At 33.8% G+C, this 19,145-nt stretch overlaps 5 protein-coding genes and 1 pseudogene across 5 annotated transcripts in view; 4 read left to right on the forward strand and 2 right to left on the reverse strand.

Annotated features, from left to right (window-relative positions):
* Window positions 1-2,339: 2,339 nt before the first annotated feature.
* On the forward strand, window positions 2,340-3,172 carry LOC125821918 (F-box protein At2g17036-like). The gene is made up of 2 exons (XM_049501277.1): window positions 2,340-2,747; window positions 2,936-3,172. The coding sequence occupies exons 1-2, from the start codon at window positions 2,340-2,342 to the stop codon at window positions 3,170-3,172; spliced, it is 645 nt and encodes a 214-aa protein (XP_049357234.1).
* A 2,400-nt stretch (window positions 3,173-5,572) lies between these two features.
* On the forward strand, window positions 5,573-7,424 carry LOC125822795 (F-box protein At2g17036). Its single transcript, XM_049502258.1, has 2 exons — window positions 5,573-7,163; window positions 7,242-7,424. The coding sequence occupies exons 1-2, from the start codon at window positions 5,697-5,699 to the stop codon at window positions 7,281-7,283; spliced, it is 1,509 nt and encodes a 502-aa protein (XP_049358215.1). The 5' UTR covers window positions 5,573-5,696; the 3' UTR covers window positions 7,284-7,424.
* A 1,477-nt stretch (window positions 7,425-8,901) lies between these two features.
* Window positions 8,902-10,708, reverse strand: LOC125822829 (UPF0548 protein At2g17695). Its single transcript, XM_049502288.1, has 4 exons — window positions 10,414-10,708; window positions 10,013-10,189; window positions 9,742-9,937; window positions 8,902-9,383 (listed from the first exon to the last, which is right to left on the reverse strand). The coding sequence occupies exons 1-4, from the start codon at window positions 10,470-10,472 to the stop codon at window positions 9,204-9,206; spliced, it is 612 nt and encodes a 203-aa protein (XP_049358245.1). The 5' UTR covers window positions 10,473-10,708; the 3' UTR covers window positions 8,902-9,203.
* A 3,003-nt stretch (window positions 10,709-13,711) lies between these two features.
* On the forward strand, window positions 13,712-15,096 carry LOC125822805 (F-box protein SKIP23-like; annotated as a pseudogene).
* Window positions 13,993-19,145, forward strand: part of LOC125822831 (thiosulfate sulfurtransferase 16, chloroplastic) — a 29,333-nt gene continuing 24,180 nt past the window's right edge. The window contains exon 1 of the mRNA XM_049502290.1: window positions 13,993-14,001. The gene's annotated coding sequence lies outside the window, so the exon portion shown is untranslated. The remainder of the gene's footprint in view (window positions 14,002-19,145) is intronic.
* On the reverse strand, window positions 16,556-17,687 carry LOC125822830 (uncharacterized). Its single transcript, XM_049502289.1, has 3 exons — window positions 17,454-17,687; window positions 17,082-17,346; window positions 16,556-16,984 (listed from the first exon to the last, which is right to left on the reverse strand). Exons 1-3 carry the CDS (start codon window positions 17,566-17,568, stop codon window positions 16,762-16,764), a joined length of 603 nt encoding a protein of 200 aa, XP_049358246.1. The 5' UTR covers window positions 17,569-17,687; the 3' UTR covers window positions 16,556-16,761.

The raw sequence follows: 19,145 nt of genomic DNA on the forward strand, positions 1-19,145 counted from the left end.
GGTCTGTTTTATCGCTTTCCTGCTTAGTTTTCTTGTTAAAAAAGAATCCTTGTTCTATGGACCATGTGTTCTACTGCTAAGAAACCAATATGTCAAATATTATGAAGAACTAAATTAATACTTTATAACATTTATTTGGTGCCTTTTATGGTGCTATTTGCAGATGCTAAATGAACATTTGAAATACTAGTGAAATATGAAAAAGATTGATGAGAGGAATAGTATTGCAAGTGAAATACTCCCTTTGTGTCCCAATAATATGAGAAATAAAAACTTTTGAAACTTGTGTGGTCTAAAATAAATTTTACTAGTAAGAATTTTTTTAGGTATAAATTAGGCATAATGCTCTTTAACTTAGCCTTAACACTTACATTTATTTCCTTCAACTTTGAGTATGCAAGTAGACACTTGAATATATAGATATGAACATCCTACATGCATGCGAATTTGAGTCCTACATGTATTATGTCACATAGGGTGTTCATGTGTCTACTTGTTCAACTTTATACTAGCTTAAATGCACACTCAAAGTTGAAGGGCATAACTATGAGATAAGATCAAATTAAATGACACATTTATGCGTGTATTATACCTATAGATTATATGTTAATTTAAATGAGAATATATAGTGTCTTTTTTTGGGTTATAAACTAAAAAGAAAAGGGGAAGCAGAATATATTTATTCGCAAAACTTACCTAATATAACTTGTTTGGTCGGTGAACAAGTTACCTTTGAATTATAATACGGAAACTGTCGTCCTTCTCCCTTAATGATACCAACACAATACTAAATCAATATCAGTAAATTAATTGGGGATATATAGTGTAACTATTTCGTGGGGTATAAATATAAAGGTGTATATGTTTATAATTATTTTGCTTTTATAGAATATTTACTTAGTTTCCCCTCAATAATACAAAAATAGAATAAATCAAATTTATTTTGGTTTGATTGCGATTAACATTTTCATCAAATCAAAATCCAAAAAACCAAATTTCTCAAATTGAACCGACCGAATGCCTACCTTATAAGTGTGGGAACTGGGAAGCAATGATTTTTCTTCAACCAATTTCGTTTGAACTGCAATACATTTGCATCAGAACTCATAACTAATCTCACCAATAACTTTACCAATCACTTACAGGTTACACAATATTCATTCCTATCTCTCAATTCTTACATCAATCTTATTTTTCCTATCAAGCTAGTTAGCGTTTTACGAGTTTCACTTGAAAAATAATAATTGAATGCAATCTCTTCAGACGTCTTAATTTAATAAAAACAAATAGAGCATGACTTCTCTTACCTACGGAAAGAAGTCATTTTCTAAAGGGGAAAGAACACTTGTACTCCCCAAATACAAATATCATCATAATATATATCTATTCCAATGGTACGAAGGATGAAGAAGGGGCAGTTAGGTAAATAGTTTAGGTTATAGGTCTAATCAAGGTAAATATATTGGGTTTAGTTCAATTTAGGTAAATACTGTTATCTCCTGTATTCAGATTAGCAAACTAGAAATAATAAAAGATGAAAAGAAAAACACAAAGAACTATCCGAGTCCACAGAACTCACTGTGTGTCCTTAAGAAATTTAATCCCCTCAAGTACCCGAGGTTGCAGATTAATTCCTCCCAAGATAAAATGGATTAACCATTAAAGAAGTAGCGGTACCTCAAACTTCGATAATTTCAACGAACTCAAAATGACAGCAACAAATCACACACAGACACGATCGATCGATTTTGTTTCGTAAGAAATGTATGCAAAAGAAGGGAAGAATTTGATACCGAAAAATGAGAGAAAACATCTCTACTTATAGCCAACAAAGGGTAAAGGTCACAACTCTTTGGAAAGAAGACAACCTTTCAGAAAGGTCACAACACTTTGGAAAAGGCATAACCTTTCAAACGGTCATAATCCTTTAGAAAGGACACAACCTTTCATAAAGTTCACAACCTTTCAACATAGTCACAACTCTTCAGGAGAGTCACAACCCTTTATTTCCTGTTCACACCTTTAAAACCCAACAAATACTTTGTTTAAAGAGGTAAATTTGTGTAGTTTTCCTTCTCTAAAGTTCTACCGTCTACGCAGTAAATAGTTTAGGTCATAGGTCTAATTAAGGTAAATATATTGGGCTGGATCCAATTTAGGTAAATACTTTTGCTTAAAGAGTCAATTTGTGTAGTTTTCACTTTTCTAAAGTTCTTAACTTAATATAACTTATTTTTAAGGATGCCTGTATCCTCATCAATTTAGGTCCTACTATAGACAGAGCCCTAAAGCTACTTACTATACTCTTCACTGAATTCCTACGCGGAGAGCAGCCGATCATGGACAGTGGAAGTGTCACCCCCTGGGCCGATCTTCCTAAAGAACTTGTCGAGAAGATCGACAGTTGCCCCGGTAGCACACAAATTGACGTCCTTTGCCTTCGTTCAGTCTGCACAACATGGCGTTCAGCAATTCCTCCTTTCAAAAACTTTCCTTCTTTACCTCTCAAATTGCAAGTCCCCATCATCCCCAACGACACGGACACTTTTGGAAGCAATCCTGAATTTTATTTAATCGATAGCACAGTTTATCTCATTCAACCCATTGATACTAATAAGCCTTCGTCTTCGTCTTCTAGATCTGGCTGGTTGGTCAAGGTTATGCAAACAGCAGATGGAAAATTGCGGGTTCTGAATCCACTATGCCACAAAGCAATGGACGTTACGCCAGAGGATGTGCCTAATAAGGTATTGAATCTACTAGCTAGACTTCCGCGTTTCTCAAGTTTGCAAATCTTATAGTGTGCAATACTTCGAGTTTCCCAGCTAATCACGATGTAGGTGATCTTGTTAGTAAAATTTTGCTAGTTTCTACCCACAATTGTTTTTCTCTAATGGCAATTCATCATAATAAGGGTGAGTTTTGTCACTTTAAGTCAGGGGACGAGAAATGGACTACGTTAAGAGATGACAGTTGCAAGTCAATTCTCGACATCATTGTGTATAAAGGGAATTTTTATGCTGTCGATCTAGATGGTGAGACCATAAAATTTGATTACTCGCTTAATGAGACCAAGGTCGCTTCCAGGTTGCACAATATGAGGGTTGCTGTTAGACGTATGAAGAAGAACGACTTGTGGAATCAAGTGGTCAATTGTTTCTTGTTGATATGAGTTCATATAACTCTGATCCCAATGATGTCGATAGGATTAGAATATATTGGCTAGATAAACAAAAGCATGAGTGGACTCGTGTGTATAAATTGGTTGATCGTATTTTCTTTGTTGGTGACGACTGTTGTTTCTCAGTTTCTCAAAAGACTTTGGTGATCAGTGCCGAGGGAATTGCATTTATTATACAAATGGATCTGCATATATTAACATGTTGCGGAAGTATGATAGTAAGTTTTGGGTTAATTGGAATAATAACGTCATATACATAGTTTTGATGACTATCGTAGCATCAATAATTTTAGTCAAATATCTTTTGGCTATCCTATAGGTAGTCATTGTAGCGTGAGTTATTATAGAACATCAGGTGATATTAGTGCAGAACTGGTACATAAATATGAAGGATTACAGGGTCATAACACGGGTGTGCTTACTGCTGTTAAACCTGGTTATACCACTGTTATTCTACCTTGAATATGCAGATATTTTTCTTGCCACCACCATCTTGGCTTAATCAGAAATCATACAGGAAGGTTCTCAAAAAAAGAAACAAACAAAAAAGAAAAAAAGGAAGTTGCTGAGTCGTGATTATTTTATTTACATACAAGGAAGAGGCAGAAGGATTAATTCATGAAGAGACATATCGATGCAGGTCCTACTCCAATTAATCTTTGTCATTTTACTTTAATTTATGTTTGACTTCAATTTGATTCTTGTGTTACTACTGTCTTTGATTTGGTGGTAATCATTCTACTATGCGCAGACCACAAGTGTCAATTTTTACAAACATTTTAACATGTATTTTTTCATTATATTGATATGAAAAAAAAATTGATTAATTTTTTAATATCTAAAATTATATTTTAAAATATCAAATATAATTTAATATATCTTTAAAAATTAGTCAAATTAACTCTCGAAAAATGTCACACAACTAAAAAGAAACTAAGGGAGTAAAATGAATAATTAATAGGCTAATAGCCCAAACTAATCTATTAACTGAGGGAGTAAAATGAATAATTAATAGGCTAATAGCCCAAACTAATCTATTTATTGCCTTCGACCTAATGTCAAGCTTTTAAATTATCTTTTTTAACAAATATTTTTTTCAAAAAGTACTTTTCACTTTTGGTGAAAAATTAGTGTATCTATAACTAATTATTTTTAAAAAAATATATATTTTTAAACAACAATTAGTATTTGATGATGAGTTTTTAAAAAATATGGATGTACAAATTTTAACCGATCAGGATAAGATTAATTTGATTAGTAAATGGATTATGAAGCAGCAAATTCTTATTTGGACCAAATATTCATAATATATATATATAAAATTATAATTAAATATTAAAACTCTATGTACAAATAAATATCATACTGAATTAGATATATCATGATTGTTTCCATTAAGTAATTTTATCATTTATAAGGCATAATATATAAATGTGTTATTCAATTTGTCCTCATTTTACATTTATGTTTTGTCTATGCATAAATAGACACTTAAACTTGTATAAAGTTGAAAAAATAAAAGCATGAGTCCGACAAAACATAATATACATAGATCACTACGATGCATCATGTGTGGAATACATGTGTTTATTTAACTTTATACAAGTTTAAATGTCTTTGAAGGACATAAATGCAAGATGAGACCTATTTGTCTTTTTTTAAATAAAGCACAAACGTACTGCCTTTGGAGTGCACATAGTAAAGAAATCTATACTCTATTGGCCAAACGTTTAGTAGATTATTTCAAAAAATGTTTTTCTAAAAATAGTTTGGAAAAAACAATTCACATAGAAAAAATAATTTATACTCTATTGGCCAAACGTTTAATAGATTATTTCGAAAAAATGTTTTTCTAAAAATAGTTTTGAAAAAACAATTTGATGATTTATGTTAGACTAAACTTTTTAAAAATAATGTATTTTCTCAAAAAAAAAAATTAAAAAAATTATAACTTTGGGAAACAGTTTTGTTACCCACAGATCAAAAGTTTGGCTGGAAGCGGAGATACTCCCTCCGTCCCTTTTTAGTTGTCCACTTTAGAAATGGCACACAGATTAAGACAACAATGATTAGCACAGTGAAGTTACAATTTTACCCTTATGACAACTTTTCACTTCAAAATTACAATCACTTATTTGAATTCAAGTGAAATAAATTGGAGGGAAACAACATACACTTTTACAATTTTCAAGAAGTGTAAATAATGGTATAATAGGAAAAAATTTGTTGTCCTTTCTTGATTTGTCAAAATAGACAACTAAATAGGGACAACTAAAAAAGGAAATATGGACAAGTAAATAGGGACGGAGGGAGTAGTAGACAAAGAAGAAAAAGGACGTATTTTCCAAAATTACCAGCTGGATATAAATTTATTGCCAAAATAATAACGGATGCGCAGAATCCGCGCTCGGTTGACAACTGTTATAGTGGATCCCAAGCGGTTCACGGTTTCTCTCCGCCTGCCCCAAAATATATAGCAGCAATACTAGGGCTTTAATTTATCATCCAAGCTCTGATGGAGCAGCAAACTGTGGGCAGTGGAAGGTACGTTCCCTGGTCTGATATTCCGAAAGAACTCGCCGAGAGGATCGGTAGTTGCCTGGACACTCAAATTGACGTTCTTCACTTCCGTTCTGTCTGCACAACATGGCGTTCCTCACTTGCTCCTTTCAAAACCGTTCCTCATTTTCCTGTTGAAATCCCCTTCCCTCTCGATGACCGTAACATTTATAAAGGGAGGCCTGGTTACTATCTCATCGAAAGCACTGTTTACGTTTTACAACCACTTGACGGAGATTCAATTGATTCGCCTTGTAAAGGATGGTTGATCCAGGTTATAAAAACAGCAGATGGAAAATTGAAGGTTTTGAATCCACTGACAGGCAGGGAAATACAGAATCATATGCCTAAGGTATTGAATTTACTGGACTTTCGCGTTTCTCACGTTTGCAAATCTTATCATGTGCAGTACTACATTCCCTCGAAACCTTTGTTCAGTGGTTATGATGTCGGTTATGTTAGGAAAATTTTGCTTCTTATGAACCACAATGCAGGGAGTGAGAAGGATAGTTTTTCTTTAATGGCCATTGATCGTGATAATCGGTTATGTTATTTGAAGTCTGGGAATGACAAGTGGACTAAGATAAAAAATTATAGTTCTTACATTGATGATATCATTGTGTATAAGGGGAATTTTCATGCTGTTGATCGATATGGTGAGACCATGAAATTTGATTCCTCGTTTAATGAGACGACGGTGGCTTCCAGATTTTATGGTGAGACCATGAAATTTGATTCCTCGTTTAATGAGACGGTGGCTTCCAGATTTTCCGGTGGTGGTAAGAGGAAGAAACGACTGGTGGAATCAGGAGGGCAGTTGTTTTTGGTTGATTATAGTTCAGATTTCGGTAAGGATGCCAGCCGTGAAATTAAAATTTACCGATTGGATGAAAAACAATATGAGTGGATTGAAGTGCATACTTTGGGTGATCGAATTTTCTTTGCTGTTAATGACTGTTGCTTCTCTGTTTCGTCGCGTGATTTTGGTGATAAGTACGGTAGAGGAAACTGCATTTACTATGTAAAGGGGTCGATGTATTTTGACGATGAAGACAGTGACGATGATTTTGGTATGTGTGGTTGTTGTTGCCCTCTTGATGATGATGATGTGATTAGCTACCCTATTAGCAATTATGATGACAAGACTAATGAATCTGGTAGCAAATCAGGTGGTGGTGGTGTGATCAGCACCAGTATTAGCAATGGTGATCACAGGATTAATGCTTCTACTAGCAAATCAGGTGGTGTTAGAGAGGAACAAGCGGTAGATAGATACAAAGGAGTATTTGATGATAACACCTGTGTGTTTACCATAGAAGATGGTAAACTTGGATCGCTGTTATCATTCCTTGATTATGCAGAAATTTTATGGCCACCGCCATCTTGGCTTAACGTTGAGGATCAGCCTCATCCACATGTTCATGTAAGTCTTCAAAGTTGTTCCATTTTTTAGAAGTGTTTGGCTAACTTGTCCATAAAATGCAAATCTTCTCAATTACAGGAAATTGCAGAGTCGTTATTATCTATAAATAAACAAGGATGAGACAGCAAGCGAGATCAAGTCATGAGGAAGAGATGCAGGAATCCATTTGCTCTCTGCTCTTTCTAATTTGTCGTTTCACCTCTAATTTGCTTTTGCTTCCTTTGTCTTAGTTAATGGTTAATGAACAGAACATTTTAGAAACTTTGTTTGGTATTGCTTTTGCTTCTTTTGTGTTAATTAATGGCTAGAGTTTGAAAATTTACATAGCTATAGTTTTAATGACTAAATTGATTTGCGTTTGTATATTTTTATTTTCTTGATTGATTATACAAATTGTTTATTAAGTTCTCTTAAATAATGCAACAATTTTAGTTACAAAAAGGAAAAAGATCCCTTAATTCATTGTTATTATATTTAATTAGAATTCGTTACCTAATATGACATTTCATCTTTTTGACAAAAAAAAATATGACTCATTGTATATGAATAATTAAATCGAGTTTACAAAAAAATTGTAGTTAAAGTATATCCGTTTGTATAAATAATATGATGTATAGCAGTTTGTATATGTTTATGAGTAAATTGTATATCAAAATCTCAATGAGGAAAAAAACCTAATAGTTGGAGATTGAAACTGTTATTGCTTTTGCTTCTTTTGTGTTATAGTAATAGGACATACTATAGATTAGTGGCTATTAGTAATCTATAGTCTGTCTTATTTATAATAGCCAAATTACAATGGCAATACTTCAATTATTGAAGTACGTACAATGGAAAATATTGAAATAACAAGTAACTAAAGATCGAGATAAGAATGAGCTTGAAAAACTTAGAGTTTACAAAGAGATCAGAGGATTATACAATTTCTTTCACAAACTCATACCGCTTCTTCCTCCACAGCTCAGACACACAAGTGCAAGCCCCAACTTAATCAGTTTCCGTGCAGCACTCCTGCTCTCAGTCCTGCCCTTCTCTCCCTCTATGGTCAACTATCAATTTAGGTATATAGCCCATTCTACTTAGAACTTACATTTATCTTTACCACTTTTTAAAGTATTACAACTGAACGTTTCAAGAAATAATCGCAAAAGTGAGTTCCAGTGACTTCTCCGAATTTCTCACCATCGACTGTATGACATACCAATGATGGAACTATCAGCTGTGGTTTCAATATTTTCGTGGTTAGCTTCAAATAATACACTAGTATCCCCTAAAATTACTATAAATATTTCCTTAACTATTTCCCACGTAACTTCCCCTTCCTAAAAGCTACCCCTTGGACAAGCGAAACCTCCGTCAGATCTTCAAAGTATAAAACCTGAGCTAGCTGAAGAAAAGCTCAAACAAGGTGCACGATGGTCACAATTCTAGGAACTTGTATAGACCTTTTAACACGGTAGCAACAAATTATGCGTCTTATAGAATCTTGATTGTGAGATAATTGAGAGCAAAATAAGAGTATGTGTTGCATTTTTCTCTTTTGAGTCATGAAGAAGAAAGCAGATGAACATGACCATTTGGTTTTTTTCCTTCTTCTGGGTGGGGGAGGAAGGTGAGAGGCCTAAGAAACGACTGTAATTAAATGTCCCGTGTATAAGGAACTCACATTCGCACTTTCTGTAGGTCCACCAGAACAAGAATAACAGCTATTCAAAGGAAGATGGAAAAGTAGAGAAATATACATAGAATGGAATGACCCTTTCTTGAAATGATTCTCGCTATTTGATTCTTATGCATAGTTTTTCTTCTATGCATTCACTTAATTATATCACACTGATTATCCAGCTATTGGACTACAATTACATTTTCTTTAACAAGGACTAGAATTGCATTATTAGTAACTAGGTCGTGCATATAATGCAAAGAAAAAAACATGAAATCAAGACCCAATATAACTATGGATGGGAATCTTTTACAACTAAGATTTCCTGTCTACAATGAAGAGCATTTTTTTTACACACAGTTATAGCCCCACATGTTTTAAGCAGATAAATGTTTCTTCACCGCAATTCCTGAATGATGAGCAAAGTATTTTTGCCTGAGAAGAACATAAGGGTATCCAAAGAGTGACAGCAGATGTGCAGGCTTCGAGAAGGAAAGTATCTCGTACCAAACTAGATCATTTTCATCCAATGCTATTGAAAAACGTTCTTCACCAGCCTGCTCAAACACTAGGTATCACAAACTCATATATTGTCAAGTTTTACATGCAGCAATATAAAGGAAAAATGATAGGTCTAAGATGTGATGGTAAACTTAAAACTTCAAACAAGGAAAATAGGACATAACATTATCATTCTTGTAAGCATTGTGTTAGAGTTAGACACTACCACCGCCATTATTAACCTTTTGCAATGGCTGGCTTAGCAGCTTGTAATTGAAACAGAATCTTAAATCCTTAATGCTTATTTTATATAGCTAGAGTGAAATGAACCTAATGATATCATAACCAGAAAACCTAAACAGTTGAAAGGTATATTGCAAAACAAACAATTGCAACAAAGGAGAGCAAACTGACCAGCAAATGTCCTTGGAGAGTTCCACTGCCAAAACTAAATGAAGCACCCTTTTTCGAGTTCTTGTTCTCGGTGACATAAACCACCTGTAGAGGCATCATAAGCCACGGGAAGAACTCCTTCACACAAACACAGAACTTTGTCCCACTTTGAATTGGAGCTTTTGGATCAACAAATGCCCAATTCAATCCAAAATGCCTGCAAAGTTGGTTTGGTACATAATCAGACCATTGATCGCATGATATTTCTGCATAAATAACTGATATACCAAACCTCCAATTTTGAAGGGCAGCTTTTCCCTTCTCAAAAGTCTCACGGCCTGAACCGACTAATACACGAGCACAATTAACAGAGAAACCATTCTTTGCAAGCTCCCTGTCTTGCTTAAGTAGAGGAGCAGGTTTATCAGTAGCTCCTCTAAATCTATTATCATAGTTAAAGGAACCAGACCTGTTACAGAGGAAATCCTCAATTAAACCAATAGAAAGGGAAATAAATAATACTCACTCTATTTCAATTTGTTTATCTGATTTTGACTTGGCACAAAGTTTAATCTTAAACTAAAATACGCAGAATGTACCAAGTGGTCTAGAATCGTTTTTAAACGGATTAAAAAGCAAGATAAGACAAATAAATTGGAACGAAGCCAGTAATAAGTTCTGGGCATTCATTACTTGTTGATACATGCTTTCTGCTCTTCAGGAGATGGACGCGTCCAGCTAAGAAATACCATCAGTACTTAATCTGTAAAGAATTTCACTAAATTTTTCTGCTAACAAAAAATACGAGCATCAAAAACGAATGTAGAAATTATTTATGAACGGAATAACATAGGAGCAGAGAAGATGAGTATGAGATTGGCAAAAATTTTACCGGAGACTCCACCGCCGGCAGTGAGGCAACAGTGACAGTGAGCAGATGAAGATGAGAGATTTGGAATTGGGGTTCTGTTCTGATTTGCCAATTAGGGGAACTTTTATTTTCTCATTTTTTATTTTATTTTTTGGAATTCAGGATAACCCGCAGTAGCTATAACCTCTATCATAGCATCTGCCCTTCGGGTAAGCATTCTGTGGTGATCACTTTGTGCGCAGTGGGTAAACCCTTACTGTGTAATAGCCTGCAAACCACACAGGAAATGTAAACCGCACTAGACAAGCCCTATGCGACAGGCTCGACTCAGAAGACATTGGGGGATCGATCCCGGGCCATCCGTGTCATCCCAAATGAAATGATTTGGGAGACTGCGTCCCTGCGTGCAAAATAATTTATAAGCTAAATAGTACACATTATTTAAGGTTTGTAATCAGTTTCTCAGTTTGATGTTGCATGATTTACCTTCGGTTACTAATGTTTGAAAAATGTTATTTGATTTGAGTGAAAATAAATTTAATTTGATTTTATTTTTTGATATTTGATTAGATCACAAAAGATAATATAAGTATGATATAATCAAATAGTTATAATTTTTTTTAAAAAGAAAATTGGTATCAAAAAGTTATATTTGACTAACTAAAAAAATATCAATTATTGAAATAAAATAGTAATTGTCGATTTTTTAAATATGTTTTCTAAATTCAATTCATATGATTGAAATAATATTCGATAAAATAATTATACAAATACGTATTTGATGAGATAATTTTAATACCCTCTAGTCTCCTAAAAAGCATAATGCAACATTTTTTTATTTTTTTTTTACCGTGGTTTCCGGGCATCGCTTTGCGAACCCGACTAGCTGTACCCATCGGGTCCCGCTGTTTCAAGGCGGGTCCACCACGGTTAGTTCCACGGGGCCCTGGAGACGCGGCCAGTTTGTAATGCCTCCAGTGGCCCTGCTGGGGCTCGAACCGGCGACCTGAAGGACTTTGTCCCAGGCCTTTACCAGCTGAGCTACCCCTCAGGGTTAAGCATAATGCAACATGCTAACAAGAATATAAAATTGTATGAAATAACAAACTATTAATTCAAATGAAATGGTATAGTCATAGTTTATTTTATTTGTAATTCGCAGCAAACATCCCTTTTTTTTTGTCATTTGATTCGGTACACAATTAGCCATTTTCGGTGTATAATTAGCCATTTTATACATTTCGATATAAAATGTGTTTGTGTTTGTATAAAGCGAGAGTAAATATATATACAAATACAAATATATATATTTTCGTCTTATACACTTATAATTATACAAATACAAATCTTATTATACAAATTATAATGTATAAATGAATTTATATAAAACTAAATAATTTGTATAAAATTAGATGTATCTAGCGAATTATACAAATCAAAAGTTCCATATCAAACATAAAATTTGCTATGAAGCGCAATTATGCAAACTATAGCTATAACATACAAATATGATTTTTATGTTTGTTATATGTGAAAGTTACTCCTATAGAAAATAGTAGACTCCATGTATAAAGAATTAAAGATTAAATAAGTTATTTTTTAAAAAAAATGTAAAACAAAAAATTTATATCTTTCAATTAACTCAAACCAAACCCCAAACAAAATACAGTTTAATTTATCTAATGTAATCTGCAAACTGCATCTTTTTTTGTGCTAAAGATTAAATACAAACATCACAAACCTTTCCAAAAAAGGGAATAAAGTCAAAAACAATTTTTTTTGTTTTTTCATCGTATGTTCAATATTCATATTAAAAGTCTACTAATTTGAGTTTACACTGTAGGGCTCATTTGTGTTAACACTCCGAGTAATCTCATTCACTTCGTTGCACCAAGTCTCTTTGATAGTAAAGCAAGAAGACCGCACACGAGAGACTCTGATTTCCTTCGATTTGAGAAAGTTGAAATGAGTTGCTATCAATGTATATAGGGCAATTAGGAAACACTGGCATATACTTCCTCCGTCCCATTTTATATGTCATTCCTTTCTATAAATAGTTGAACCACAATACTTGTCATTTTATAAAATTTATGCATAAATTACCATATTTTGCCTATTATACCCTTGATAGAATAGTTAATTAATCTTGACATTTATTAATAAAGTTGAAATAAGAAAACATTAAATAAGGATAGAAAGGTAAAGTTACATTATTTCTTAATGCAAGTGCAAAGTAAAAATATGACATATAAAATGGGACGGAGGGAGTATATGATTATCCTTTAATTAAGTTGAAATGGTTAACCCTCTTCATTTTTCAAATGTGGGGCATTTGCTGGAAAAAAAATGTTGTAAAAAAAGTGTTCCTCATAACTCATAAGGTGGGACATGAGTTTTAGTGGTATATGACTATCCTTTAATTATTAAGTAAAAAATAAAACAAAGATGCTCCTCCTTGATATATAGTTCTTGAGATAATGTGATAGTAGGTATTAATTCCCTCTGTATTAAGGAAACTAGGTAGCTTTACGTTTCAAAAAAAGTGTTAATGGACTTCCATAAAAAAAGTATAGTTGAGCTGTGTACTCCAAAAGTTTCATGTCTCTATTCCATTTTTATCTCAACCAAAACCTAGCTGCTTCAGTACTGTCATGTCATGGACTGGACTATAAATAGCGATATGATAAGAAAATTATAGTGATGGGATAAATTTTTGTTTCTTGTTTGGTTGTCATGGTTGAGATAACTTATCCCACCATGTATATCATAATGATGGGATAAGTTATCCCATATACATGGTGGAATAAGTTATCTCATGATAGCTAACTCCAGAATAATTAATCCTGGGATAACTTGTTCCCAACCAAACGACCCTGGTGTGAGGAATAAAAATAAAAAGTCCTAGGATAAAAATAAATAGTCTTGGGATAAAATTTAGATATCTTGTTTGGTTAACATGTTTGGAATAACTTATCCAACTATTTATACCATAGTGATGGAATAACTAATCCAAGAATAGTTCCTGGAATAACTAGTTCCCAAACAAACCATTAAGATTAAAACCATCTCCAAGTACTGTGATATTCAAGTCCATTACTATTAAACAACCTCTTCAACTACATTTAACTTGCAATTTTTGCTGAAGATGAAAGAGAAGAAGACCAAGAACATATATTCTTGGCCCGTATGGGATGATCTTCCTGAAGAACTACTTGTTAAGATCAGCAAGTGCCTCAAATACTCATTTCAAGTTGGTCATTTTCGTGCTGTTTGTACCTCTTGGAGATCCGCAGTTCCATTCCCCCCTCATACAAGACTCTCAATTGTCCCTAAATACATTCCCAGTAAAAAGCCTCATAGTAAATACATCAGAAGATTAGTTTTCCGGCTTGATCTTCAACAACTTCCACCTTCATCATCCACACCATCACCCACCAGTTATTTGATAGCTGTGGCGGAACAATTCAAAGGAGACGGCCAAAGCCAACTCCGCCTATTGAACCCGGTCACTGGAAGTCCTATTCCTATCTCCTCATCACCATCAAACTTGTTTCCAAGAGAAATTAATTTGAACAAATTTCGCGTCTCTATACTGCATAAATCTTCCTTGATGTTGCGTGCAGATACAAATCGCTGTCTTATTGGCAAAGTTGTTCATCTTTCCACTCTCCGCCAATCCTCTGACGGACGTAATCCGAAAGCAACTGCTATTCTTGGGAGTGGAAAAGTGTCTTTATTTACAAGTAATACAAGAGGGATAGTTATCTTAAATTATATGATGGATAGTCTTCTTAGAGGCCATAACCTGAACAAGCCTTTTTATCATGATGTGGTGAAGTATAAGGAGAAATGGTTCGCTATTGATCAATATGGGCGAGGGGTTATGGTGGATTCTTCTTCGAAAGTGAGTCTAGTTACAGATCCTCTGTTTCATCCAAACAGGAATGGTTACTTTCATAACCACCGGTCATACTTGGTGAAATCATCAGGGGATGCAGATCTATTTCTAGTGGACAGGTACTCGGAGAAACCATCAGAGCAAACAAATTACGCTGAACAACATGCTGCAACCTCTGATGATAATGCAAAGGAACCAGAGTGCGATATGGCAGTTAGATTCAGAGTGTATTAACTTGAGGAAGAGGAGCATTGTTGGAAGGAAGTTACAAGCTTGAATGACCAAGTCATATTTGTCGGAGACTATGCATCTTACTGGTCCTACTGTGTGTCTGCTAAAGATTTTCCAGGGTGTAGAGGAAATTTAATTTACTTCACAGGTCAATTCAGGAAAGCTGGGGATGGAGATCTCCATGATTTTTGGGATGCACTAAAACATGAAAAAGACTACTCACTTTGGGGGATTTGACATGGAGAACGCGTTTATCGGGCCAATGGCATGTTTCCCTGGTTACACTGATTTTTTCTGGCCACCTCCTAGCTGGCTCAGCTGAGATTTTCTCCAATGCCATGGTTAAATGTACTCTTATGATCCATTTTATGTGTTAGATTGAATCTTGAAAAGTGAAAAATATTGTATGTCACTGCTTCTTCAGTAAATTCTAGACGAAGTCATTCGAATTGAATTAAACATTTTCATTTGTGGTTAAGTGCAACCATTTTTTGGCAGGGGCAAACCTAGAAGGTTACATACATGAATGGACTTCTACAGAAACACTAGTGTTGAGCTGCACGCTCTGAAAATTACATGTCTTTATTCCTTTTTTAACACAAAAGTTTGTGCTTTAATGCCCCAGAAAAAGAGTGCCCCAAAAACATGCACTATGCCTAATACAACTCCATTGATTCTTCTCACCAAACTCATTAGTGTTCACATGTTTCCCTCTTATCCTGTGAAAAGGTTTCAGAACAAATTCTCCGGAGAAATTAACATTTGGAGTATCTCATGCTATAACTAAACACATTCACATGTTTCCCTTTTACCTTGTGAGAGACTACAGAACAAATTCTCTGCAGAAATTAACATTTGGGGAATATATCTAATGCTACAGTTCAACGCATTATTCTTTACTGCCTCTAGATTGTTATTGATTATGAAGATTAAAATCATGGTCTCAAGTAGTTGAGTCCTTTTTTGCCTTCAAAACAATAAATGAGGTTGAGTCTGCAGAGAGGGGAAAAGCGGGTATGCCGCTAGAAATCCCAATAACATGCTATTTTAATACACAATGAATCAATGAGGCAGGAAACTAAAAGATGAACACACAATAGTGCAAGAAACCAAAAGATAAAGAAAGAACGAAAGAAGAAGAATCAGTTTTAACGGAGAACTATAGAATTCTTACAAATATAAATTTCAACTTCGATCAGTGAATACCTCTATGTTCCAAGTGTTCACCCACTTCGTTGAGAGCACAAATTCCTTAGTTCGTGTACTCTTATTACTAATCCCGTTCCAAGTGACTAGCTTGGCTGGTGATGCATTCACCCACTTGCACGCTTTGCCACAAGCACAAAATCCTTCGTACTAACCCGAGAGAGGATATAATCTAAGAGCCGATCCTTGGTCACTCCGATTCTATTTGTCAAGATCAAGAGGACTTGAACTCGGAATCAGATTATCTTTCAAATCAAATCCAGATAAATTTGTTTCACCTTTTTCGTCTTTACAATAATTTATTATGATAAAACAAATTATCAACAATATGATCAATTTGTTGGTTTGTTCATATTACACAAGTCTATCTTCATTTTGTACAACACGACATATCTACCCAGAAATGTGGTTCTCATATCACCCCCCACCCAAAATATGATTTTGATTTGCTAATCATATTATTCACGGGAAGAGGTGAAGCACTATGTATCCTCACCCAGTCTTATGATTCTTCTACTTCAACATTTTATTTTCTTGATCAGCAACACCACAAAATTCTTCATGAAGTATATTCATCTTAGAGAAGGAAAAAACATCATTCCAGGATTTTTCAGATTGGAAACCATCAATGCTTTCAAAGTTGATAACCTTTGTACTATTACTATATAACAAGAAGAAGAAGAAAAAGAAGTGCTTGCTAGTTGCTAACCTCCATCTAATCGTATATACAGACCAAAAAAATTTCATCAGATGGAGGAAGAAAAAAGAAGAAAGCCACAAGGTTCCTACACATCTAACTATGAACCGAAAAGACTGCAAAAGGCTTCCAATTATCTTATGAGATGCATCTCATGGAGTACATTGTAACAGGTGAGTCTACTGCAGGCGCATCACCATAGACCCTGGCATGATCACTCTCCAGGCCATAGTCCATCATCGGACGGTACTCAAGATCTTCATCATGATCGTACACAAATTCCGGCATCCCAATCTCATTCCTCCTCACATGTTCCCACAGATAATCAACCCTGCTCACATACCTCAATTTCCCATATAACCTGTGCACATAACTCCCAATTAGATTTCTCCCCTGTCAATTCTAAAATAGGTTTTCAAAAAAAAAAAGTATTGTATCTTTGGAATTGACATTCTTACCCTCCGCTGAAGATGAAGCGACCAAATGTGGCAAGGAAGAGCCTGGCTTGAAGGCCAGGGTGAAGAAAGTAAACAGCCTCCAGATTCTCTCGGACTTTCACCGGAATCGCATCGTAGAACGATCGTAAAGCTGACACTCCGGGAAAATTCTCGCTTTTCTCCACATCGGTGTGAACATACACCACGGCGAACGGCCTTTTCTCAAGTTCTGGAAAGATCTTCTCCGCTAAATACTTGTTCACTACTTCAACACTCAGATTTCTAGCTGATAATCCACAAACAAAAACAAATCCACAATTCAGACCAAAAACTCAACAGGAATAATCAAGAAAACGAAATATATATATATATACATTAAAAAAAATTGCTTACCAGGAAAGAATTTTCCGATGATGCGCAAAATTTTGCGGCCACGTTTATCTCTGCCTTGGATCTTGAAGATTTCGAGTTTCTCAATAAGCTGTTCTTGTTCAACTTCTGTAAACATGGTTTTTTGAATTTCGATTAGAGATTGTTGCAAAAGTAAAACGTTACGTTTAGGATGAGATATGAGAAAGAAAGAAGGCCGGAGAGGATTTATATAGCGAATGAGGAAAGGAGAAGATGGGCGGTGGAAGGAAAGAGAAATGTTATCCATTTAGGAAGGAGGAGAGGAATATTAGGGGAATATTCGTAAGGATCTTCCATTTTGTAGGTGGGACCGAATTTGTTTCCTTGTGTTTATCATTGAGACACTCCCCGTGATCTCATGGGACCCTTTCTTTCGGATTTTGGATCAATTATTTGCCCTTTCTTTTTTTATCTTCCTTTTGCGCTTGCGCTCTATTATCTTTTTTTTCTTCTTTATTCCCTACTATTATTACAGTCGATTATTTCTAGAGGGTATTAATGTATAATCATATTAGATAACACAATTCTCGTTAATCGAAAAAATTATTGGTTTAGTTAACAGTAATTAAGTTTATTTCTTAAGTATTAATTTTACACCAATACAAAACTATAAATTGTTAAAGATAAAAGAGGCTACTAGACTGACTTTTGTGATTTTCTCATGCCTTTTTATCTTCTTAAAAGACTCTTTTGGATCATGAAATATTATTATTTTGTAGAGGTATTATTTAATTAATAAATTAATATTTCTTAATTTAAAGAGTATTTTGAAATTTAATGAGGATAATTTTGATTACATTAAAATCATTGTATCTTACTAATTTATGTATCATATTTATTGATTCACATAAAAAATAAATTTATTGTACATAAAATACAATGAATGCATCAAAACTATTGTATCTTACTAAATTATGTCTCATATTTATTTAATTCTTATAAAAAATATTTTTTCATTATACATAAAGTACAATGCATGTGTATGATTCATTATAATATTTCTTTTGGTTAAATGATTCATTGTAAAATAAATTTAATAATTCAATGATTTATCGTAAAAATGAATTCATTAGATATAATATTCATTGTTTCTTAATAATCAAATATTATTTATTATATCTTTACTAAAAACATTCTATGTATAATAATGAGATAATAAATTATATAAGCAACATAGGAAATTTCTTGAAATCATATTAAAAAATTTGCTTCTCATTTAAAATGTATCATAAAATCAACCATTACAAACCAAAAAAGCATTATGTGAGTACCAAAAAAATCATTCCACATGCACTAAAAAAGATTTACAGTCGTGGCAACATCGAAATTTTCGGATGCAATAAGAAAAGTTTGAGATGAACCTCAACTAGATTTAAATTTTAACAAAAAATAAAGCACAATAAAATTATATTTCACTAAATGGTCTAATATATGTTTATATTTTTAAATAATTATTAATTTATAATATTAATAGAACCATATATTTATATAGAGGTCTTCTAAAAATATATTATTTTTTTATCCTATCGAAATGAGTAATTTTTTTTATTGACACAAGTCAAGACCGGAGAAAATATTATCTTAAAGAGATTATTACTTTTACGAATTTTAATTTAGTGAGATTTTACTATAGTTCCAAAAATCGGTCGCTTCAATGTGGAATGACTACAGTTT

Source organism: Solanum verrucosum, unplaced genomic scaffold (genome assembly GCF_900185275.1).
Source record: "Solanum verrucosum unplaced genomic scaffold, falcon-dt-bn FXZP01000103.1, whole genome shotgun sequence".
In the NCBI taxonomy this organism is placed as follows: Eukaryota; Viridiplantae; Streptophyta; class Magnoliopsida; order Solanales; family Solanaceae; genus Solanum; species Solanum verrucosum.